Source organism: Sabethes cyaneus, chromosome 3 (assembly GCF_943734655.1).
Source record: "Sabethes cyaneus chromosome 3, idSabCyanKW18_F2, whole genome shotgun sequence".
NCBI classification, from domain to species: Eukaryota; Metazoa; Arthropoda; class Insecta; order Diptera; family Culicidae; genus Sabethes; species Sabethes cyaneus.
The window spans coordinates 143,219,090-143,245,716 of record NC_071355.1 but is presented as its reverse complement, the minus strand read 5'-3'; the positions used below and the strand labels follow the sequence as shown (position 1 = coordinate 143,245,716).

General features: G+C 40.8%; 1 protein-coding gene across 3 annotated transcripts in view; it reads right to left on the bottom strand.

The window, feature by feature from the left end:
• Positions 1–10,660: 10,660 nt before the first annotated feature.
• LOC128742190 (SWI/SNF-related matrix-associated actin-dependent regulator of chromatin subfamily A containing DEAD/H box 1 homolog) overlaps positions 10,661–26,627 on the bottom strand; it is a 236,345-nt gene continuing 220,378 nt past the window's right edge. For 2 of the 3 annotated variants that reach the window (XM_053838457.1, XM_053838458.1), the window contains 7 exons: positions 22,506–24,013; positions 22,295–22,426; positions 22,075–22,232; positions 11,734–11,881; positions 11,354–11,668; positions 11,109–11,292; positions 10,661–11,049 (listed from right to left, as the gene is read on the bottom strand). In XM_053838457.1, coding sequence (XP_053694432.1) covers positions 10,916–11,049; positions 11,109–11,292; positions 11,354–11,668; positions 11,734–11,881; positions 22,075–22,232; positions 22,295–22,426; positions 22,506–24,013 — 2,579 coding nt within the window. In that variant the 3' untranslated portion in view covers positions 10,661–10,915. Of the gene's footprint in view, positions 11,050–11,108; positions 11,293–11,353; positions 11,669–11,733; positions 11,882–22,074; positions 22,233–22,294; positions 22,427–22,505; positions 24,014–25,466; positions 25,889–26,627 lie in introns of those variants that run through there. The other variant, XM_053838460.1, reaches the window with a different exon arrangement.

Sequence of the window (26,627 nt, the reverse complement as noted above, 5' to 3'; positions counted from 1 at the left end):
CAGCCCGGTTAAAAAAGTTCTCAATAATGATCCGACTGGAACGAGACAGCGGGGCGCGCAGCAAGCAAGATGGATCGATCAAGTGGAAGGCGACCTGCGGACCCTACGTAAACTACATGGCTGGCGAATTGCGGCCATGGACCGAGTGGAATGGAGGCGACTTCTTCGTATAGCAGAGGAAACTACGGCCTGGAGCTGATTAAGTAAGTAACAGCTAATCCACTAAATCAAAACGTTGGCTTCGATAACCGCTAACCGCTAAATCAACCAAAAATTTAGCGAAAGCTAACGCTAACCGCTAAATTTGTTAGTACTGTAGATTTAGCATTACTTTGATCAGCGCTAATTTCGGTAATAAAAGAAAATTACTGTTGCAAAGGTCTAAGCAAAAGTACATGAATTAATTCCGTGAAAAAAATTGCAGGCAAAATGTTTAAAGAACATTATCGCTTACCACATTAGCATATTAAAAGGGTAAAAAATATTTCCATGTGGCAAGACATAGATTTCTCGATTTTTCGTTGGAGTTTTCCATCGCTGTGAAAAGTTTTGTGAAAGCTTTCTGAATAACATTATCTCAGGATTGCTTAAAAAAAAGTTACATTAATTTTCCTTGGTTGTTGTGAAAACTTTATTGTATTGATACTTGGCCCAACACTTGTGAATTTAAAAAATATGTGGACACATTCCAGCGTTACGGGACACAATTAGCACCCATTGTTACCCTGAGAATCGCCACCTGTTTCACCAAATTTTTGGCAAATACCTTGTAAAATAGTTGTTATAAGAGTACTTTATTTTCCACTAGAATGCCAGGAACTTAATGAAACAGGAACCGATCTGCATAGTAAGGATAATGTCCTGTAACGCTGGAATCTGTCTGTGATGTCCGAGAAATCGAAGAATCTTTCTTGATATTTTCTGTGAATGTAGGAGGCCTCAAATTTTTAAAAAAATATTGTTTTATTTGAGTTCGCGTACAAAAGTAGTTCTCTACGGACTTGATGCAGTAACTTTTCTTACAAAAGTGCACTTGCCGTATTTGAACGAAAGGACTATTTCTGGCGGAGTACAAACAGATAGCAGAGAGTGACCCCACTTGGAGAGATTCCCATTGTAAACCTGGCGAAAGTTGGGTGACTACGGTGGGCCGGTAACATCCCAAGGATACCGGAAGACTGTGCAGTGTAATCCGTTCTTCTCAGGAGCCCCACTGGCACCTTAAATAGAGGAGCCCTATGTACTGGGTGACTTGGTCAGGTAGAAGCCGACTTGCGTGTGCCAAGACGCGTAATTGGGACGAGTAACCCAGGACCCAGGAGTACAATGGAGAGCAATTCTTTATACGACAAGAGCCACCTCGGCTCTCGGCTGGTAAAGTACGAATAAAAGTTTGGAATTTGGAATCTTTTGACCTAGCCCTCTGCGATGTTTCTCAAAAAATTTCCTTCTACTAAAAAATTTAGCGGTTTATTTAGCGGTACATAAATTTAGCGGAAGCTAACTAAAACGCTAACGGTAACAAAAGTTAGCGAAAACGCTAACCGCTAACCAAAATGTTAGCTGAGCTAATTAGCTGTTAGGTACCACCATCGGGCGTTGTCTGGCTACCAAGATATTGAAAGGTGTCTACCTGCTCAACTTGTTGTCCTGCTACTGTGAAGTTGGTGGCAGTGTTCACTGCCATAGACTTAGTTTTCGCTACATTGACTGTGAGACCTGCTGCCTGGGAGCTCTCATCTAACTTGCTCTGCATATCGTTTCGGCGTTGTGCGAGCAAGACAGTGTCGTCGGCTAGGTCGAGGTCATTTAGCTCGTTAGAGGATTCCAAGGCAATCCTCGATTTGGTCTACTGTCAATTGCTCCAACTAATATCTTATCCATAACGATGAGAAACAGAAGCGGTGATAAAATGCAGCCCTGTCTCATGCCAGCAGTAACCTATGCTACGGCTCATGGTTTATGGGGTCGGACAAGACGCCGTCGTGCAAAACCTTGCACGAGAACGCCTCGTACTGAGCCTCGATGAGATGGACTAGCTTATCTGGAACTCCTCTACGCCTAAGTGAGCCCCAGATGTTTTCGTGATTGAGTCGGTCGAACGCCTTTTCGAAGTCAACGAACACCAGCAGAAAAGAGTCCTGGTATTCGTTAATCTGCTCCAATATAATGCGGAGCGTTGTAATATGCTCTACACAAGATCGGCCAGCACGTTATCCAGCTTGCTGCCGCCGGAGAGTAGCGTCGATCTTCTCTTGGATCCGGTTGACGATTACCTTACAGAGTACTTTGAGAGTAATATAGAGCAACATGCTGCCACGCCAGTTACAGCATTCAGTTAGGTCTCCATTCTTAGGAACTTTGACGTGAAATATTGAATTTTAAACGGAACCTGAAGAAAACATAAAACTAGAATGTTAAGTCTTGATCAAGATATCGTATTCAGGGAATTCAAAGCCGTCCGGCAAATTTGTCGGTGCTACTAATTTAAATTGCCCTCTTCTCTGCCTTTTTTATTCCAGTAGTTGAATCTCCTGGCAACTCCAATGTCGGCTATTTATCGACTATTATTCAATATTAGCATTATCGCCGACACGTAGAAAGTAATGAGGACGATAAGGACGCCTTTTACGTGCAGCTTGAGCATGAATACGACAACTACCTAAGATATGACGTCTGAATTACCATCAGAAACCTCAACTGAACAGGATATCAACGACGTTAGAACCAATCATGGCGCATATATCGATTCTGAATACAAATTGTTGATTGTTAAAGTACACCTAAGACTTTCTACTGTCATCGACATTCTGTACCGTCGCTCGCCACGATACAACCTGGAACGATTCAAGCTACCTTAAGGCGCTGTCTACGCGCAAAGCCTTAATACCGCGCTGCCAAGTGGGGGAGAGCTAAACTGAACCGCTCTCGAAGACTGCTGGGATAGTTTGAAACACGCAAAGGACTTCGACAAGGGGATATTATTCTCTACTTCCAGTTCATAATCGCGCTAGAGGGCGTTATAAAACGTACGGGCTTCAACATGCGATTTTCATTTTCATTTACAGGATTTTCATTAATCCTGACAATTTATCTGTTTTTCTGACATGGACATTGTCGGTTGGACGTTCCAGGTGGTGGCTGAGCAGTATACCAATCTGGAATGTGAAGCAGTGGTGGGGTTGGTAGTTAGTATGTCCAAATCCTAGTACCTAAGAGTAGTAGTAGTAAGAGGAGCAGCTCGCATAGGTAATAGTGTTATAATAATCAATGGGAGGTGGCAAACGAATTTGTTTACTTCGGGACGCTGGTGACGTCGGATACTAGAGCACAGAAATTTCAGTTTTAGAATAGCGGTACGTACTTGGATAAAGATAAATGAAGATGTTGAAGAGAACATTGGATAAAGTTATGTCTTCGCTGCTTCCCCATCTCTAAGCGTATTATAAAATCAACTTTGTTACTTTATTGTTTTCAGGATTATTGTTTTAGAAACTAAATCTAATAATTTCAGGAAACACGTAAATTCATCATTTGTGACAAAAGTAAATTGAGTTGACTTTTTTGCTTTGACGAAATATTTCTCTAATATTATAGTTTAGATGTAGAAGAAATTCAGTACGTGAATATTTAAATTAGATTTAACCTTCCGCTGAGATTATAAAATAAATAAAAATATTTAATCTATGTTCACACAATATCGAAAAATAGCATGAAACTTCATCAGTTATTATCCGATTTGTTCGACATTGGCAACCTGACGCAATTTTTTGCACTTGATTGTAGGTAGTTAACGTTCACTGCAAGCACATAACATACCAACCGAATAAGCCTCCTTTATTTTCTGGTCTTTGATTGATGTATCACATCAACCAGAATAGAAAAATCACAATAAAAATGAGGTTATGATTGCAATAAAACAAATATACGTCACTTGTCACCCATTCGAAAGAGATTGGCTAATAAAAGTTGTACAACACTTCAAAGGTGTTGTAGAAGCAAACCAAAATCTTTCCAAAGTTTACTTCTTTTAACTTTATCTCAAACTATTGTTCGATAGAATAAATTTTATTGTTTGTATTTATATTTTGATAATGCTAAAATTAACATCGATATTATGCAATAATTATTTTCTCGAATGTTTAACAAAAAGAAAAGCTTCTTACACAGCCACTGATTTTGAAGATTGTCACCCTTAAACGTAACTTTGAGGGTTTTGAGGGTTAAACATTGAAGGTAATCGTCAAATATAATGCCATTTATCAACATAATGACTGTATTTTATGACAGCTTAGGAAAAATAAATGGTTCATAAACTTAACAAAGAAATACGGTGAGAAAAATAAATTAAATTATTATATCAACCACGTTGGTACATACACAGGTACAACAACTATGTCAACCAGTAAAGTTCATGCGTTCGATTTAGTTTCTTCTGAAGAGAATATCATACCTACTTCTCGATATAAGAAACATAATTCTAGTGATTTTCAGCAAATTTGAATCCATAAATTTATGCTCCGGAGTAACTGTCAAGAATGACCACGAAGATACTGCGAGTGCGATATATGACCATCGTTGAAAGCGTTCGAAGAAGTTAATTGGATTTCCGTGGGGCAGAGTTCGAGAAGAAGATCGGTTCAAATTTGCATAAAATTGCAAGGAAAGAAAAAAAAACAAGATAAACCGGAAACTTTCAGTCAGATCACTTCTTTATGCATAGCGGTCAAAATTTGGCTTTCTTTCTTTTTTTTTCGGGACAGATTCTAATCCCGACTGCCAGAGTCAATGAACTCATTGGTATAGAAATGAAGAAAGTTGATTTTTATGGAAAACATACATGTTAACCTACATCGAACTTGGGGATTTATCTAATGGAGCGTTTGTTGAAAATTTGAATATTTGGAACTGTTTTTTATTATCGTAATAGGGATAAGTTATGTTTTAGAATATTTCAAAAGAATTATTTTTATCAATATGCTCGTTTCCATACACTTTATTGAAAATCGGTTTCATCATTGAACTAATTTGAACGATCATAAACGTAAATATTATTTATTATAGCATATTAAATGAGATAGCATCAATAAAACCTGTATTAGTCCACTTAGCGGTGTGACCTGGTCTTTCTCCGTACACGTATTAGGATTGGGCGATACCGTATCGATACTCGCGATATCGATACTCAAAGGCCGATATTTCGATATATTTCATCGATACTTACGACGTCGATATTATGCTAAATCGATAATTTCATCCCGGTAGTGTTTTGATAAAGCGGGATATACAGCTGAAAAAATATAAGCTAAAACTTAGCTAGGAAATGCTGAAAAAAGCAATATTTTAAGGATTTTTTCTGGCGCTGTTTTCTTTTCAAGTATCTACTAAGCTTAATTCTCAAATTTACTTTATTGGAATTGACTCTTATGCAAAACCTTGAACAATGTCACTTACATGTTTAACGCTTTTTGAACAGTAAGTCCATACGATACGCGATTTCCAGCAACTCAGAACTGACCAGAGAGCACAGAGAGTAGTATTGGGCGTTGACAGCATTAACAAAGACTTTCCAGTTTTTTACGCGCCATAATAGCGGTGAAAGTGGGAGGGGTGGGACAGAGATCGAGAACAGCTAGAACCGGAAAGGAGCAACCCCCGGCGGAACTCTGCAAGAATGGCCAAGAACCATCAGCAACGACACATCACTGGATGGTTTGAGGGGTTTGGGCTGCCGGACGAGTGGATTGAGGGTGTGGTTTGTCCCATCTCGGATAGATTGCTATAATTACCGCAGCATGACGCTGGTCAAAGCCACCAACAGGGTGCTCTTCCAGATTTTGCGTCGTCTATCCCCGGTGGTAGGAGAGTTCGTAGGGTAGTACTCGGTGGGTTTTATGGAGGCCCGTGCTACTACCGATCAAATTTTTACTCTTCGGCAGGTCATCCAGATGTATCGGGGGTACTACCCATCATATTTTTGTGGATTCCTGGGCAGCATACGATTCAGTCGGGCGCGAACAGCTGTGCGTTTTTCCATACAAAGCGTGTCCGAAATAGAGCTGTTTTATTGATTGGGTATGTTTTGTCGACTGTGAAATTAACTGTTTTATTTTTATCAGCTGTCAGTCTTAATAAATCAGAACAGATTTTGTACTTTCTCCGACGTTTCGAATCGAAAACTACTGAACCGATCGGAGTGAAAATTTGCATGTAGGGGTTTTTGGTGCCAGGGAAGGTTCTTATGATGGTTAGAGATCCCTCCTCTCACTAAGAGGGGGGGCTCCCATACAATTCTATACCTGACACATTCCGCGGGCCGGTATACCAATCAAACATTTTATAAAAATTGCTTTTAGCATAGTTGAATGTTTTTCCATGATTGGGCAATGTTTGTACCTTTAAAAACTGCCTTAATGGGTATTCTAGCATTTTCGGAAGTTATATAAAACGTGCATCGAAAATAAATGAAATTTACAAGAAATAAATGATTTTTCGTGATATTTTTAAAAATGTTGCTACAGTGCGCTAAAACATTTAATAATATCACTTGTTTTCGACCAACATACAAAGAAATATATGCTGAATCCATTCCAAAAATAGTTTGGATGTAATTTTGCAGTTATTTTGTATTTCAAGTGGATAAAATAGGGCCATTTTTTTGCGTTGTAACGTCACGAAAAAGGTGTACTTTTTCGCTTTCGCAGAAAAGTACAAATTCGAACAATCTAATAATCCGTATTCTCTTTGTACTCATAATTACCTTTAAAACGGTGCCTAAAGAATGAAGATAAGTTAAGTAAAACCTAAATTACAACTGACTGAAGCTCGTGTTGTAACGTCACGGCGGACAGCCGGACGGATTCAAAACAAGTGAGACATAAGTAATAGCATCGAAACATTAAGATATAGCATAATAGTTGCTTCAGAAAAGTTTCTTCATTGAAAAAGCACTTTCTAGTGATGAAAAAACATTTGAACATTAAGGTGTCCCTAAGCAGATACAAAAATTATTTTCTCTATTTCAAGTCAGAAATGATTGTTGTCTACAGAAAACTTGTAGAGAAACTAATTTCAAGAAATTCCGTTGAGTGCTGAAGGTTTCTATTTCTTACATGAAAAAAGTTATAGAGCCAAACTCTTAGGGACACCCTTAAAAATAGTTTTTTTTATCTATCTCTTCAATAACACTTCGTACGCCTTTTAGATGTTCTAAGAAATTGGTAATCGAATCAAATTGCACATTTTGGTCGAAAATAGTAGAGATCTATCTTTTTCCCTTTAGGAGCTATCCCTTGTTTCTTTTATTTCTACATGTTCACCTACGGTCGCCTTCATAATAACTTTTTTTAGATTTTCGACAGAGTTCTACTCTAAGTTATACATGGTGGAATACAGCATGAATTGATTCACAAAAACAAGTGAGTTTAGCTGCTCATAGCTGCTCTCCCCCGAGATACATCCCCTTGAAGAGTACATGTAAAAATACAGTGATAGTTTCTAAAGGGAAAAAGATAGAGGTCTACTATTTTCGATAAAAATGGAATATTTAATAAGATCACCAATTTTTTAGAACATTTGCAAGGCATACGAAGCGTTATTAAAGCGCTAGATAAAAAAAACTATTTTTGAGGGTGTCCCTAAGAGTTTTTCTCTATAACTTTTTTCATGTAAGAAATAGAAATCTTCAGTATTCAACAAAGTTTCTTAAAATTAGTTTTACTACAAATTTTCTGTAAACAGCAATCATTTCTGACTTAAAATAAACAAAATATTTTTTGTATCTGCTTGAGGACACCCTAATGTCCGAATATTTTTTCACCACTGGAAAGTGCATTTTAAATGAAGACACTTTACAGAAGCAACTATTATGCTATGTCTAAAGGTTTCGATGATATTACTTATGTCTCAATTTCTTAGAATTACTCCCACTGCGCGACGTAATTTGTGAACAACCCCAAAATTACGTAGTCAAAATAGTGAAAGACATACTAACAACACGTCTATGGATTATCTGTTATATACAGAAGGCAGCAACAGTGATAATTGACGAATATTAACTGAACAGATTTTTCGTGACGTTACAACGGCGCTTCGACCCTCTCTGTGTAAAGCAGAGCGTTGTAACGTCACGAAAAGTAAAAGCTCGTTAAAAATTAACTTCACTGATTATCGGAATTCTGTACATGGCAGGTTGTTCAGTATTCATCTCTTATCAAATCATAGAGGAAAGTTTTTAGATAATATTTGAAAGAGAGCAGAATTTTCATGTTTTTGAACAGAAGAACCAACAGACGAATTTCTGGCGCGTTGTAACGTCACGTTACATATTTGCTTTCCAAAACAATCTAGGTAAAGCAAATGCTATTAATTTGTTCACTTTTAATAGGAAATTTTATGCTCTTTCCAAATATATAATAATATTTGGGGGTATCTCAACGATTTTCCCGGCTGAAGCACAAATACTGTGCAAAGAAGAGTCAAAACGTTGTAACGTCACGGCGGAATGTGACACCTATAAAAATGGATTTCTGTCTGTCTGCCCGAATGTTCCTTATAGAATCGAAAACTACTGAACCGATCGGCATGAAACGTTGCATATAGGGTTTTTGGGGCCAGGGAAGGTTCTTATGATGGTTAGAAACCCCTCCTCTTACTAAGAGGGCGGGCTCCCATACAAATGAAACACAAATTTCTGCATAACTCGAGAACTAATCAAGTCCATTTGCTTGATTGACAAAATTTTACATGTGGGTGTTTCTGGAGACAAGAATTTTTTCTATGGTGAATTGACACCCCTCCCCACTTTAGGAAGGGGGCTCCCATACAAATGAAATACAAGTTTCCTCATAACTCCAGAACTAATCAAGCAAATGGAACCAAATTTAGCATGTGGGTATTTTTACAGGCAAATTTTTTTTCTGTGGTGAATTGGGACCCCTCCCCTCATTATGAGGGGAATTATGACCCCTCTCCCTTTTAAGAGGGGGGTTTCCATACAAATGAAATACAAATTTTCTCATAACTCGAGAACTAATCAAGCAAATGGAATAACATTTGACATGTGGGTGTTTCTGGAGACAAGTTTTTTTTCTATGGTGAATTGAAACCTCTCCCCAATTTAGAAGGGGGGGCTCCTATACAAATGGAATACAAATTTCCTCATAACTCGAGAACTAATTAATCAAATGGAATCATATTTAGCATGTGGGTGTTTTTTGAGGCATGAATTTTTTCTATGGTGAATTAGGACCCCTCTTCCTTTTTAGGAGGGGGACTCCCATACAAATGAAATACAAATTTCCTCATAACTCGAGAACTAAGCAAGCAAATGGAACCAAACTTGGCATGTGGGGGGTTTTGGAGGCAGGAATTTTTTAATGATAGTTTGAGACCCCTCACCCTTGTGGTTGGGGGATAAGGACTCTCATACAAAAAAAAAGAAATTTTTGCGTATGTGCCATATTTTCTGCTATGTAACAAGCGATAAGCTAGTTGCTAGCGATAGCTAGTGAAAGTAAACTAGTTAAACCTTCTCGGATCAAAAGACAGTGAATCTAAAAGAGTAGGACATTCGAATGGCACGTCATATTTGTGATGAACGTGCTTTGGCTTTAATGTTATTTGTAACCAATGGCTCTTGTAAAGGCTACAACCGAGTTAAAGTAAGATTATTGAAGCATATCGAGCTACGCATAATCATATGCAATACAATAATCTGTGGGCTGGTCATTCATTACCATTTCAACTTTTATGATTCACACAAGTGATTTTTAAAAGAAATCTCTGTCTCAAAGGTTGCAGGCGTTGCAATTGAAGAATGAAGAATTGAATCTGAATATTTCACTCTTGTCTTTTCAACATTCACTTAAACAATGGCACTCACAGATTCTTATAAACATACATATGCCAGAAATGCAGTTTACATTAGTCTTTGATCTGATTACCTGATATAGTCCTACGTCACCCTTTCGTACAACCCTTAGGGCTGCATATCTTGTAGTTTTTTAAATCTGTTGATTTTGGTAAATATATCATCGACTGTGGGATTTGAGTTTCCATAAGTGCTTCCATTATTAATTTAATTTTTTCTTTTCGTATCCATGAGCATTATTAAAACTTATTTCGACCAGAGTTTTTACTGTACAGTGGGAGGTGCTACATGAGCTAAAACGAAACAAAAATAAAATAATTTATGTTAAGCTTTCCTACTAACAAGGCCGGCTCAGCCGTCACCAAAACCTGCAGTTTTGAGATCAGGCAGCCGGGAAACACCCAGCATCGCACCTCCTAGCTTGGCTACTCAATAGAGCGTTACCGGGTAAGGCCACGTGGACGCACTAGATAGGGGCTTGGAATGGCTAGAGCTATGTTAGACGCTTCCTCATTTGCCTTCCCCATTTCATACCCATAAAACTAAAGAACTAATAAACAGTAAAAACTGATTTCTTTAAATAAATGAAAACCACTTAATAAATAATTTGCGTAATTTCTCTGCGCCATTCCTTTAGCCGAACACTAGAGGGGCTAAATATAAAAAAAATATAAATAATGTTCGCAGTATCATATCTATCCATCGTCACCTATGTATTGTAATAACACAATCATTTCTTATAATGCAATTAAATATTTTATTCATAATTCTAATGAGAATGTGCCTCATGGAAAATTAAGAAAAACGTAAGAGCCAGAAAAATTTTAGCTGAATGGGCTTATACAAACGCAGTATGTCAACTGATGAACTGGTTTGATTTTCATAGAGCGAATAATTTTTAGATCGAATCAATTTGGCCGTATCTTTTACAAAGTTTTTGTTACTTGTTCAAAATACAATTAAAAAATAAACACAATTGAGAATACTTAAGTAGACGACATCACTTTACAACGGATAGTTTAGCAACTGCCATAGTCACAGCACTTAAAATTCTTCCTCCTCCAGTTTCTTTCTGGGCGAATCATTCTTTAGGATAGTTTCCGCCTTATTTTCATCCATTCCGAGTGCCATCGTCAATAGACGAACCATACATTTGTGTTCCTCTTTTTTGTCAGCTCCTGTTGGAACGAAGAATTGAAAAAGTGTGAAGAGAATCGAACGTTTTAAATTTAGTTACCTTCTTCTGTAACATCCTTTTCAAGCTGTAACTTTTCCTGAGCAATCATCAACATGCCTTCTTCTATCGTACCCTCCGAGATCAGTTTGTAGATCGTTACCGGTTTTGTTTGACCCATTCGGTGGCTTCGATCTTCCGCTTGCTTATCGTTATATGGATTGAAGTCAATGTCATGGATGATTACCTATTAGTAAACGTGATGCCGATTAGTAAATGCTAATTTAAGAAGCTAGTCTAAAACCCACAGTATCTGCGGCCGTCAGATTAATGCCCAACCCACCGGCTCTGGTGGACAATAGGAAAACGAAGATGTTAGGGTCTTGCGTGTACTGATCGATCATTTCCTGTCGTTCGGTAACAGCCGTTTGCCCATCCAGTCTCAAGTATCCGTACTTGCGGATGTCCAGGTACTTTTCTAAGATGTCCAGCATCATAACAAACTGGCTGAAAATCAGCACTCGATGACCCTCGCTCTTGAGTTTCGGCAGCAGTTCGTCGAGTTGACGAAACTTACCCGAGGCCAAAATTAGTTTGTCGGGTATTTGAAGGTCATATAAACTCTAAAAAAAATGAATGAGAAACGATAAAAAGCTAGAACGGACATTCAAATAGAAAAAAAACTTACAGTATATTTTAGTTTAAGTTGGTAGAGTTTAAAATCTGAAAGGTACGCGATGTCCTGGAACGTTTCGTCGATATTGTTTCCTTTCCAGTCTGAATCGGCGGCAAGTTTGCGAGCTATTTTCCGTACATCGTCATCGGAAAAGTAATACCTATAAGAAGACAACAACGAAAGGTTATTTAAAACAAGCTGCATTATTGCGCTCCGTTCACTACATTTAAGATGGCTGCTTAATCAGGAAGTATAGATACATTCCGCTAACAACCTATTGTATACGAAAATAAAAAAATTAGTTTTGGAAAACATGGAACATACTGGAAAAACATGGAAAACATGCAACATGGAATATACTGAGCAAGATCCGTTGGTCGGACACTGGCGAACACAAGACATCATCCTGATAAATTTTGCTTTAGGGGCCATCCAGATACCACGTGGACAGAAAAATACCAGTTTTCAACCCCCTCCGTGGACAACCGTGGACATTGACTCAACCGCGTCGCACGTGTCCAACGATGCGAGGAGTAAGCTGAATACCGTAACGATGCCCACCGAGTGGAAAACCCTGATGCGAGATGCGAGTGGTGCTTCAGGAGTTAAATCAACTCGACGGTGTGCAAGCGGACGTGGCGGGGTCCCGTTATGACAACAGGATATCCATTTAATTAATCACTGGGGCAAATAACTGTTAGTAACTCAAGCTAGGAACTCTTAGTAATCAACGGCCATTACATTCCAAGAGATGGCACTGTATCGTCTGGAAGGACTAATAACAAATGGCCGAGGTACGAGGAGCACATATTCGCCGTTTGAGAGGAGCAATTCGGTAGCAACGACACACGGAGTTTCTGCGAAACAGTGAGGTGCAGTAATTTGGATATGATAGTGCTGGCAACCTGCTTCCTGACAAAACGGCGGTAGCAGCCAGTTGGAACCAGTACTTCCAAGAATAGCCAAAACTCTTTTCAGCAGATAATCAGGAACAGGCCATAGACTTCGGGGCAGAACTCGCACCCGATGGATGTACGCTGTCGAGGACGATGCTGGTGTTCGAGGGAATTGGATAATGGCAGCCCAGGACCGACAGTACTAGAGGACCAAAATTCGTTCGGCGGATAACGAATCGTCATCACAAAGGTAAGGTAAGCAAACAAACGGCCAATTAGTAATCCGCAAACACTATGCACACTGATGAAACTGCGATTGGTGTTTGCCCAACTTATACAGACAGATTAGCCTCCAAAATGGCGGTGTACAAATTGCGTAACTATTTGTGACTTCGATTTTACTGTTTTATCACATAATCAATCATGCGTTGGTTTCAACGGCCCTATTATCCATTAACTGTCCGCTATCCATCCTAGACTCTACTTGCCTCGCATCGCCTCGCTCCCTTGTTATTCCTTTAAGCATTTCTGGCTCTTATTATATGATATTTGTATCGTTTTTAAGTGGGTGTCCAGACCAAACTTTTACTTCATAGTTTCAGTAATAACATACTTTTATATTTGACGAGGTGTTCTGGAGTAGAAACAATCATCCCTCATTGAGAACATCAGACGCGAGGTTTCACAAATTAAGAGTATCCTTATTACTGACTAAAATGTCATGTGTAAACATTCAACTGACGAGTTAAACAGCGGACGTCTCTCGACTATGACAACTGTCATCACTCATACATATATGCGTCGACCAGTCTTATCTTAATAACAGGAAATTGTCATTAGAGAGCCCAGCGTCATACGGAGCGCACATACAGACGGAGGCACTCCGACAGAATAATATTCTATATTATAATCGTTTGCAACATCTCCCCTATTAATAAAGGTGTTACAGTTCGAACCACTTCGGCGGACTTCAATTCCTGAAAGATCGCTGAGGAACTGTTTTTACCCGATCTGCTTCAACTGACGACTCAAATTAGGTTGGAGCTAATTATGTTGATAGAGTTAGAGTAGTTAAAGTAGTTAATTGATGTTAGATAGAGTGGATAGATAGCAGACTCAACAGCGAGTTTTCGGCTGGCCGAGTCGCACAGTACACTGTTTGCTGTGGTGTAACTGGACAGCAAGATAAACTAGCGAGACCAGGTTTTGACAAGTTCTAGGCTTCAAGTAGAAAATGCTGTTTGCAGCTGCTGGTACTAAATCGGTCACGGTTCAGCTTCGATATTTAAACGTTACCTTCGATGGCCCTCAACCAACACATCGTAAACCAGGTGCCCATTTCCAAATGTTTCGTGTAGACGGCCGTAGACGTAGACGTCTTGACGTAGACTGAAACGTTTTTACAGAAGTACCTTGGCTGTTTGTCCGGATTAGTTTTCCGTTCCGGCTTGCAAGCTTCTGGCGGACAAAGCAGCTCCAGGCACGTTTGGATGCCAAACACATTGCCTTGGATAGCGATTTGCTTTCCGATAGAGAACGGTTTGACGTGCTCCGGTAGGTTAGCAGGATTGTGTACAAAGCTTCTTCGACGTCTCCTCGCCCTTCTCGATTTTTACGGTGCTTTTGAGCATGTCCACGAAACATTCGGCTAGGCTGTTCGATTCCATTCGCCTTGCAGAAATCGGCAAGTTAGCGCTGCGCTGGTGAGCTATGTTCCGAGATTTGATTTCGGGCATCTCAAGACAAACGAATAATCCACGTAGAATTCAGAAGGCAGTGCGCGCGCAGTGATTTTTCGAATTTGTACTACTTCAAGTCAGATGCTTTGAGCATTGGGATATAAACCAAATCGCGCGACAGACGCACAATGCAGACAACTCTTGACGTTGACCTGTACTTCTTCGTCCAGTGAGAGCCAGTACACATAGCTTCTGGAAAGTGCCTTCATCAATGAATACTAGGATATTCAAGGTAAAGCAAAGCAAAACCATGAGTTTAAACGTCCTGTTGATAACTTGACGCTTCTTTATGTTTATGTTTATTTTACAAAATTCATCTGACAGTTGCGTCTTAATGAATAATCCCTAACTAATATCCAAACAGAACATTCAGTAAACGATCACGAAAAACATTAATTGGCACATTAAAGTCAAACATTTCAAAAACTTCATTAAAACGATTGCATCTTGTACGTATTGGTTCATGATCTCCAAATAAATGATTTTGCGGCTCCAGGTACAAGAAGTTTTGTTGTCGTAGCGGTCGTTCCGGAGCGTATATGTTCAGCTGTTCTAACAACGCCGGGCAGTCGATGTGATTCGTTAAAAGTTTAGCTGCAAACACGGCTTGTGCGATTCGTCGTCTAAGGTCCAGCGGCTGTAAACCGAGAAGTCGGCAGCGGTTTTCGTACGATGGCAAATTGAGCGGATCACGCCATGGAAGATGTCGAAGAGCATGACGGATGAATTTTTTCTGCACCATTTAAATTCTGCGAGACCAATTAGCATGATATGGGCATCAAATAACCGAATTAGTTTCGAGGATTGATCTCACAAGTGAGCAGTACAGTGATTTCAAGCAGAGTGGGTCACGAAACTCGTCAGCAATCTTGAAGATGAACCCCAGCTGTCGGTTGGCCCTCGAGATAATGTTGTCATAGTGGTTCTTGAACGTAAGTTCATTGTTCAACAGAACTCCCAAATCCTTTATACACTGTACGCGGAGAAGGCAGTGGTTGGAAATGTTGTAGTTGTATTCTATGGGCGATCGTTTTCTATGAAATGAGATTACGTTGCACTTCTCTATGCTCAGTGTCAAGCGGTTAGTAGCCCACCAGTTCACAAACGTATTCAACTAGTCCTGCAGTTCCATATAGTCTTTCAGGCACGTAACAACTTTAAAAATTTTTGTATCGTCAGCATAGAAGAGTCGGCAATCATGTGGGAGTAAACATGAGACATCGTTTATGAAAATCGAAAAGAGTAGCGGGCCGAGGTTACTGACAGACTTCATAGCCGGTTATTAGAGTACAGGACAATTACGGTGCTAGTGCAACGATCCTACTGATGCTCAAGGTGCAGTTGTTTCAAGCACTACTTGCGGCGCCGGGACGGAACAGGATATCTCCGTCTTCTAGACTGAGCGATTCCTGCTCGGCTTGGAATCGCTTGAGTTCCGGCTCGGTAAGTTGCGTTTGTGACATCGTCTTCGAGGAGGATGCTGACGTAGTCTTTCTCTGGTTTCACATGCTGATGGATGAGACTTGACAGGACACCGGCGTTGCCGGAATTGTTGGTCACCACGCACTCAATCTGGAAGTTATACAGCAGTAGGGTCAAAGCACATTATTCGGGTGACACATTATTCTGGTGGCAGTGTAGACAGGAATGCCCTTTTTGGATCCGAAAATTCGTAGCAGTGGAGTGTGGTCAGTTTGCAGACGGAAGTGCCGACCATACAGCATTTTGTGGAACTTGGTTACGGCCAATATAATAGCCAAACCTTCACGATCCGGCTTACTGTAATTTCGTTCCGCCTTGGTGAGTGCTCTTGAAGCATACTGGACCACTTTCCCGAACCATCTGGAAAAAGATGGCTGATCATTGCTGCGAGGCCAATGGACGAAACATAATAGATATTTGAAAAGTCACCGTTTCCAGGGTCATTGTTTAGTAAAGTGGACGAGCATGTAAATCTCCAAACTTTTCGCTGCATTCATTCTCCACACCAAACAGTTGTTTATGGCGAATTTTTTTATTCAATCCGGATTGGAACCGGATGAACTTTATCTGTCAGATAGAAGCAAATGAACACAGTTTCAACCCGAATTGAATAAACAAATTCGCTATAGGTACTTTTGCGTCGTTGATGGTTAGCGGATGGTTGTTATTAAAGCTATGCTCAACCATTTTTGATCTAAAATGGTGGGACAACCCCTTCTCGAGATCCCTGGATGCTCTCGCTACCTCTGCCAAGTGTTCTTTTGTACATGTTTCCAAATTTCTTGTCGTCTGACCGATGTCCTAAACTGATTTCATAAATCCCTGATTTTCTATGTTCCTCAAACGGGTCTTTAGTTGTAACAAACTTACTTTTGAGCTGGTTACTTACTTACTTAGGTGGCTTGCCGTCCTAAGACAAAGCCTGTTGAACAAAAATTCTCCATGTAACTCGGTTGAGGGCTACCGCTCTCCAATTCCTCGGACACCGAGTACTCTCCGCCAGATCTCGCTCCACCTGGTCTAACCATCTTGCTCGCTGCGCTCCTGGTCGTCTTGTTCCTACCGGATTTGAGGCGAACACCATCTTTGCAGGGTAGTTGTCCGGCATTCTTGCAACATGCCCTGCCCATCGCATCCGTCCAGCTTTAGCCACCTTTTGGATACTGGGTTCGCCATAGAGCTGTGCGAGTTCATGGTTCATCCTCCGCCTCCATACTCCGTTCTCCTGTACGCCGCCGAAGATCGTTCTTAGCACTCGTCGTTCGAAAACTCGGAGCACCCGCAGGTCCTGCTCGAGCATTGTCCATGTTTCATGCCCGTAGAGAACAACCGGTCTAATAAGCGTCTTGTACAGGGTGCACTTTGTACGGGGACTTAGTCTGCTCGACCGCAATTGCTTGTGGAGCCCATAGTAAGCACGACTTCCGCTGATAATACGCCTCCGAATCTCACGGCTGGTATCATTGTCCGCCGTTACCAGTGAGCCAAGGTAGACAAATTCATCGACTACCTCAAACTCATCGCCGTCGATCAATATACTACTGCCCAAGCGGTGTCGTTCGGCCTCGGTTCCACTGGCCAGCATGTACTTTGTTTTAGACGTATTTACCTTTAACCCAATCTTTTCTGCTTCGCGCTTTAGTCTGGTGTACTGTTCAGCCACCGCCACAGATGTTCTGCCGATAATATCCATGTCATCGGCAAAGCAGACGAATTGACTAGATTTGTTGAATATCGTGCCCCGCGTGTTGATATCCGCTCGGTTCATTACACCTTGTAGCGCTATGTTGAACAGCAGGCATGAAAGACCATCACCTTGACGAAGCCCTCTGTGTGATTCGAATGAACTTGACAATCCACCCGAAATCCGAACACAGCACTGCGTACCATCCATCGTAGATTTAATCAGTTTGATGAGCTTCCTGGGGAAGCTGTTCTCGTCCATGATTTTCCATAGCTCTTTCCGGTCGATGGTATCATATGCGGCTTTGAAGTCAACGAATAAATGATGCGTGGGAACTCTGTATTCACGGCCCTTTTGGAGGATTTGCCGCAGTGTAAATATTTGATCCGTTGTAGACCGACCTTCGACGAAGCCGGCTTGATAAGTTCCCACAAATCTATTCGCAATTGGTGATAGACGGCGGAAAATGATTTGGGACAGCACTTTATAAGCGGCATTGAGAACGGTGATCGCTCGATAGTTCTCACAGTCCAACTTGTCGCCCTTTTTATAGATCGGGCAGATAACCCCATGTTTCCATTGTTCCGTATCCCAAATTCTAACAATTAGTCGATGCAGACAAACGGCCAGCTTTTCTGGTCCCATTTTAATAAGCTCCGCTCCGATGCCATCTTTTCCAGCTGACTTGTTGTTCCTTAGCTGCATGATGGCCTCCTTAACTTCGCCTATCGTTGGGGTTGGCACCTCTTCCCCGTTTGTTGCACCGTCGAAATCGCTTTCCCCGCCGCCATGGTTTTCCGCCTGGGCGCCATTCAGGTGTTCGTTGAAGTGCTGCTTCCACCTATCCGTCACCTCACGATCGTCCGTCAGAATACTGCCAGTCTTATCCCGACACATTTCGGCTCGCGGCACAAAGCCTTTGCGGGATCCGTTCAGTTTCTGGTAGAACTTCCGCGTTTCCTGAGAACGATGCAGCCGCTCCAACTCTGCATATTCCTGCTCTTCCAGGTTGCGCTTTTTCTCCCGAAAGATTTGGTTTCGCTGCATCTTCTTCTGTTTGTGTCTTTCCACGTTCTGACGTGTGGCACTGCGCATCTTGGCCGCCCGCGCAGCGTTCTCCTCATCCATCACCCTCCTACATTCATCGTCAAACCAATCGTTCCGCTGATTCCGGGCCACATGCCCGATGGAGCTCTCCGCTACACTGCTGATGGCTGTTTTGATAGTGTTCCAACAGTCCTCGAGAGGGGCTTCGTCCAGCTCAGGGTGTCGATTATTCAGCGAAAACAAAATTCCCTGACTTTTCCAGGTTTTTCCAGGTATATTTCAAAAAAATTCAGACGCAAAATATCTCGTTAATTTCCCTTTTTAAAGTGTTCATTTGGCTTAATTGGTTGTTTACTCTTAAATTATTATTTTCTAATAGGTTCGTTTTTCCTTTTCATCTTTTAATGCGAAATTTCCATGTGCAAAATTAAAACTAATTCGAACTTAATTAACGCACATCGAAATTAAAGAATTGAGGTAAATAAAAATTGCAAGATGTCTTTTCGGAAAAATGAAAGTAGTCTGCTGGTTTATCCAATTGCCAAAAGGTGGTGGGATAAGCCGTTTTGTCTATTTGATCACATGTAATGAATAGGTAAATCCGTTTCAAACATTTAACTATGCAAAACAATAAATATAGAAGTTGTTGTTGAAGAAGTTGATTAGAAGAAACTTTCTGACCCCAAGCCCGATTTGTCTGAGCAGCTATTTCGATTTGTTGGGAAAATTTACGGAAATAATTGTTCGTCAGGAATTTAAAAACTTTTGATGACAAATGACATAACGATGAATCGAGCAACGCAGCATCGTTGCATTATTTGCTTTTATTCGACCTAGGTACTTGCAGCCAACTTTTGATATTCAGGAAAATTTCGGGTTTGCGACTCTATCGACTCTCTGCTCGCAGTCGAGTTTCAAAGATATGACTGATTTGTTGTCAGAATGTTGAGGCTGAGATGGTCTTTCATTCGAATATGCTTAAAGCGTGGGTTTTCACTAGTGTTCGACATGAGAATAAAAATTAAATTCCGGGTTCTGACTCGTTCAGGTTGAATATCGCAGCTAATTTTTACAGACTGATCTTGGTACAGTTTGATTAGTCCTCGTTCCAATTACAGTCCGATCTCGGTCCGGAAGTTTGGAATTATCTAGAGGCAAAATTTGCTTGTTTTAAATGCTGTTTTTTTCTAAATATAAATGAATATTTGTTCTCCAAGCATCGAAGAGTGTTTTAACAATCTTGCTGAATTGGCCGCAGTGAAAACAGAAAAAGGATTCTTCCATCAAAGTATGCGGTTTGCGTGTCAACATCCACCAATCTGGTATGAACTTTTTATGTACATCTGTACAAAAGAAGCAAATTTCTATACACAACTTTTGATCTAAATATTCCATTAATATCGAGGAATTCAAAAAATATTAATAATAATCAATTAGATTGTTAGCCCTACGCTTTAAACCCAAAACCGATCAAATCGATCCAACCGTTGATTTGTACACAGCAGAATAGCAGAATGCAAGTAAAAATAACATGTCATATTCTATTTGATTTGGGCACACGCAATGACCTTAAATAAAAAGGTGCCGGATACTTGAAGGCGATGCCATAACTTTTCCGGTATATTTTCTTCCCATGCCAAAAATCCCTGACTTCAAATGAAATTCCCTGACATTCCCTGACTTTTCCAGGTTGAAACGAATTTCCCTGACATTTCCAGGTTTTCCCTGATTTTCCAGGTAATCGACACCCTGCAGCTCGTCCTCTTCCGGCAGTGCAGCTTCGAGTGAATGCGCGTAGTTTGCGGCGACGTCTGGCTGCTTCAGCCGCGCGAGATCTAACCGAGGCTGGCGTCGGTACCGAATGTTGTTCACAACGGAGTCTTGGGCGCATCTTAACCATCACTAGGTAGTGGTCCGAGTCAACGTTAGCGCTTCGATAGGATCTGACGTCGATAATGTCTGAGAAGTGCCGACTGTCGATCAAAACGTGGTCGATCTGTGATTCTGTCTGATTTGGTGACCTCCAGGTGTACTTATGGTGGATTCTGTGCTGGAAAAAGGTACTACGTACGGCCATATTCTTGGAGGCGGCAAAGTCGATAAGTCTTAGGCCCATTTCATTGGTTCGCTGGTGTGCACTGAACCTTCCAATCACCGGTTTGTATTCCTCCTCCTGGCCGACCTGAGCATTGAAATCCCCGATGACGATCTTGATATCATGTTTTGGGCAGCGGTCGTATTCACTCTCCAACTGCGCGTAGAATTCATCCTTGTCGTCATCGGTACTTCTGAGGTGAGGGCTGTGCACGTTGATGATGCTTATGTTGAAGAATCGGCCCTTGATTCTCAACCTGCACATTCGAGGATTGATTGGCCACCACCCAATCACCCGTTTCCACATCTCGCCCATCACTATGAAAGCTGTACCCAGCTCGTGTGTGTTGCCGCAGCTCTGGTAGATGGTATGTCCATCTCTGAACGTACGTACCGTTGAGCTCTTCCAGCACACCTCCTGCAGCGCTACGACGTCGAACTTGCGGCTCTTCAATACGTCGGAGAGCACTCGAATGCTCCCTTGGAAGTTGAGAGATCGGCAGTTCCACGTTCCGAGTTTCCAATCCATAGTCCTTTTTCGTCGCGTGGGTCTATTCCGATTGTTCCAGTAAGAATATATTTGTTCTTCGTTCCATGCTTTAGTATTTTTCGTGGTGACGGCTTGCAAAGCCTGCTACACCAACCCCCTGTTTCGCCGGAGGGCCAACGAAGCTCGAAAGAGCCCTCCTTTCCTGTCAGCATACGACCTTGGCTTCCACCGGGGTTGGTTACCCGATCTCCACCAAAGTTGCTCGTATCCCGGCTGGTACCACGAGGCGTTAGGAATAGGAGTTGCTGAATAAGAGGCTATGAACCACTGTAGGGTCTATTTTATGCCTATACGTGCACAAGGCACCGACGGTACGCATTATTCAGCCGTTTACCAGCCAGCTGGTTATTGCGGCTGAAGATCAGGTCGATTTTGTATTTATTCATGTTTCGACGGAGAGCTCTATTTAGTTCTGATGTTGTTGGTGTTAGTGTTGTTAGTAATTTTTTGTATTCTTCCCTTCTTTTTTTGAACATAATGGGTTGGATAGTCCTTTCTTGGTATCCGTTCAGTTTTGTAGTTTCTAATATGTATTCCATTTCTGTTTGTTTCCCTAGCAAAATGCAATCTTAAATAAGTTGGATTTATTTAAAACTTGGTGAAAACTACTCAAAATGCCCCTAAAGTGTACAAACTCAAATTCTGAGTGTTTTCCAACCCAAAAATTAGCATTAGGAACTAAAAAGTTCATTATTTGCCACAGAGAATAGCTTAATTATTGGTAGCAAGTAGCCAAAGGTGACTAAATATGATACGATCCTATTGACTCTAACAGCCTCTCCCACCCGAGATTCGAACATACTGGCATCTATACGTTAGTCACTGCAAAGAATAACTTCAGAAAAGTACTGTCATACGTACCTTAACAGTAGTGGATGGTTAGCCAGCTTTCGCATATCCATCATTATAGACATGCCACTAACTTCGGAATACGATTTGACCACACCGGTAACGTCCTGGTATTCATTGACAAGCGCATGGTATTTTTCCTTCTGTGAGTCCAACATAGTTGCCTTGATCTATAAACGCAAAGACATTAAATAACCTTCGGTTTTCCTTGCATTTTTTAAATTTCACTTACAATATTTTCCGTCTTGGGAGGTAAGAAACTCAGCACGTCTCTCTTCAACCGTCGTAGAATAAACGGTTTCATAATTTGTTTCGCGCGCTCAATTTGGTTTTTTTCAAACGTAGTCTTATCCTCACCACTTTTCTAAAAATGTAATCCAATAGTCATTTCAGAACAAAAAAGAGATACGGATACGGAAAAGGATTTATTTTGAATGACTTACAATTTTACCCTGGAAAAGGGCTTTTATATCTTCTATTTTTCCACCAAAGAGCTTCGGCATAACAAAGCACAGCAGCGACATAAGCTCCAATAAATTATTCTGCAGCGGAGTCCCGGTAAGCAAAATACGGCGTTCTGCTCGAATACGCAACAGATTTTCGTACCGTTGCGTTGTCATGTTTTTCAGCATATGCGCCTCGTCAAATATCACGTACTGGAAAGGGGTTACTCGCCACATTTTCTTTTCCTCGCCGGAAGCACCCATCATGTGGTAGGTAGTCAGTACAACATCCACATCGGATATTCCGTTTTTAGCCCAATCGATTCGAATGCAGCGCCGCTCCTCTTGGTTGCCGTAGTATTTCATGACGATAAGCTCAGGGCACCACTTGCGCAGCTCGTTATCCCAATTGTCGAGGGTAGATGAAGGGACAACAATCAACTGTGGCTGATGGTTGAGCTCATTTTCTTTAAGATGGGCCAGAAAAGCTATTACCTGAATAGTCTTTCCCAAGCCCATTTCATCGGCTAAAATTCCATTCATATCGTTACGATGCATCATGGTTAACCAGTTTAGACCAACCATCTGATATTCAGCTAGTTTAAATCCTTCAGGAATGTTCGATGGTTGCTCGATTAATCCACCACCAACAGCTATCGCCGCCTCCAGTTTTTGAACCATTTTGCGACATTTGTTCAAAATCGTTACCAGATTGTTTCTACGTGTGAGATATTCTTGTGTGTGGTTGAGAATGTCGGTCTTCAAAGATTTGTGCGATTTCAGAGCGTCGACCAATTGGTCCCAATTATTAAACGGACGCATTTCAGTGAGCAACTCGATTTTTTTCGTGGACAGTGTTTTAACAACCGACAATTCATTGACGGTAGCTTTGTTCAAAAATTCAAAAACACCCTTCCGGTCACGAGACATCGTATAGTTATCTGCATCGCTTTCATCGTCACTATCAAAGACACATTCTTGAGGTCGATCTGAATTTTCCTCGCTATCGCTGCCTGCATTTTCCTCCATAACCCGCCGTTTTTTGCTAGGATGTGCATTTGGCTTAGAACTAACGTTCAACATAGCAGCTTTTTGTGCTATTGTCGCAGGGGAAGTATCGAGAATGCGTTTTTTGGTACCACTGTAATCCTTTAGTTGCTCCAAAGCCCTTTCTACGCTCCAATTGTTTTGGACCAGGGCATCCTGAACAACCATTGTGTCAACATCTGGCCGCCAACCACGCACTTTCTGCAAGCAAAGTTCCTTCTCTTTTACTGTCAGGGTAGTTGTGGAACCTGTCGAAGATGGGGCAGCACCATTCTGGGGTCGAGCGGGAGCATTGTCACCGGCTGACGGAACAGAGACGGCACCAACCGTTGGAATAGGAACAGGAGACACCAATGTGGAAGTCGTTGGTGATTTCGCAGGGGTGGTTTCACTTTCGCTTTCACTATCTGCTAAGGTCTGAATTCGTAGTCTCCCAGGAGCTGGTTCTAGTTTTAAAGTGCCTAGAAATGAATCAATACAAAAAATGTATTATTCGTGGTGCAATTTGAACTATAACAATCAAAATTTTGACTTGTTCCATATTAGCCAAAATAGAAAAGGGTCAACAAAATTGACTGAAGTTTTTGGAGCGTCTTAGTAGAATACGAAACCTAAAAAATAAGAAAACTTATCCAAACTTACACATAGTAGAATTAAATTGGATAAGTTTTCTTATTTTTTATTTTTAGGTCAACAAAATGCTAAATATAAGACCATCGGTTCTTTTATATCTAATAGACGATTTAAAGTAAATTAGTTGTAATTGAGGTTTTCAATAATTTGAAATCAATGGTTGTATAGGCTAAATTTAATATTATTAAAACGAAAAAACGTAGAAAGTGGTCAATTTCTATACTTTTTCACTTTTATCTATTAATTCAATTTATTAATATTTTTTGAAATGGTGGTTCTACAATTGATGAAGGGACGGTAGGGGAAAATAATGAAAATTTTTTGGAAAATGGAGGGGAAAGAGTGGAAAGATAGGGGGGATAATAGGTAGCTACGCTTAACAAATTGTTGTGACTCCTACCTTTTGTCTAATGCTGAAAGGTGCATGGGTCGAACCAAGATATAATCAGAGAATATATCCGGATTCGAACCCACAACACCCACCAGGGCGTGTGGCTTGCTGGTACTTATAACTTTGAACCATAGAGGCACTGGACAAAAGGAGACTACGCAACCCCCATTATTAATGTAGCGACGTATCTGGTTTTGGGTTATTTTTAGACACACAAATTGTGCCTCTTCCTCCGTCCTCTTATCCAGCGCCCCTATGGTTCAAACGTACAAGTACCAGCCACACGTCCTGGCGGGTGTTGTAGGTTTGCATCCGGTTATAATCTCTGATTATTGCTTGGTTCGACCCATGCACCTTCCAGCATTGGACAAAAGGTAGGAGTCACGACAACTTGTTAAGCGTAGCTACCTATTACCCCACTCTTTCCCGCCATTTTCTAAAAACAAAAATCATTACTTTCCCCTGCCGTTCCTTCATCAATTGTAGAACCACCGTTTCAAAAAATATAAATAAATATGTTTGACCGCATTTCAAAGTCAAGACTAAAAAACTCGAGGTTGGTCTAAATTCAATTTAGTTGCATTACTTCAAACCCTATCAAAACGAGGCAAAAACGAACGTTACTAAACGCACCAGTACTTCGCGTTTATTCTGCTTATTCCGTTTATTCTCATACCGCGATGATTCTAACCTGAAAACGAATACGAATCACCAAACCAAAACATAACACAGATATGCCGAAATACCGAAGGAAACAGCTGCTGCTGGACGAACACAAACAAACCATTCGGACAAAATGTAATGGAGCACTAAACCATAAAACGACTAGCTACGATTCGAGAGCTTCAAGAGCAATTAAATGGAAGAGTTAAAGCAAAAGTTCAGCTTACCTTCGGTCGGAAGCGTAGACGTTGTTCCGTTTAATCCGCTGTGAGTCGGTTTTCTGTACTGGCGAAGTGACATTTTTGACAATGAAAACTTATGTTGCCTCTTTTTAACTTTAAAATAAATCCACAGGCAGACTTTTATTCGTCACAGTAGACACTTCTCCATGCAAATTTTTAGTGTCGAGAAAAAACACGAACACGACGCCGACGACAAACGCTTGAAGTTTAGATAGAAACTAACCACTATATTCTACCATTTATCTCGGTTAGCTTTTTAACAAAAACTAAACTATCAAACTTACAGGACGGCAAATTTCGTTTTGACGACGTTTTTAAACACTTTTATAGCCAATGACACTGGAAAACTATAACTTTTGATGCAATTTCACAACATGGAACCTGCAAAGAAAGTCTCGCGCTAGTTGTAAATGTTGAGAGTCAAAGCGATGTTGAACCGAAGCATAAAAATCATGAGGAATGGTTGATTTGACAGATCAACAAGCAGGGATTGGTCAATTAGACCGAAAAATTATAATACATTGATAAGTAGGGCTGTGAAACATTTGGTAATTTTCCTAAATAATTTTGGGTAAAATTTTGTCATTTTCAAATACAGCAAAGTTTCGTTAATTGGTGGTTCGTTAATTGGGCGGTTCGTTAATTGGGTGTTCGCTAATTGGGCGGTTCGTTAATTGGGTGTTCGCTAATTGGGCTATGTGACAACTTGAATGTCAAAATTGTATGGAATTTTCGAGTTTAGAAATTTCTAACAACTGTCAGTCGGCCCAATTAGCGAATCAGCTAGAGTGCAGTCGTGGCCCAATTAACGAATTCAGGCAGTACATATATTTAATAAACTTGGAATAAACATTCTGCTCTTTGCACCTTACTGAACACCGCAGTTTGAAAGTGCGACTGGGTACGAAAGTGTGCGATGTTCTTATAGCGTTTTTGTTTTTGCCTAGATCCAACCTATCCACCTTTTCGCGCGCCTAATGGCGGCTAGTGGGTATACTTTTCGACAATGTTTATTTGCTTTTGGGAACTCCGCTCACGTACGCTTGAAAGTTCTACAACAACAATCAAGGCTGGAAATATCAACTTGACGTGAATAAAGTTGCCAAAGGCATGCTAACGTTTTCCGAAAGTTGTTCCCACTAGCCG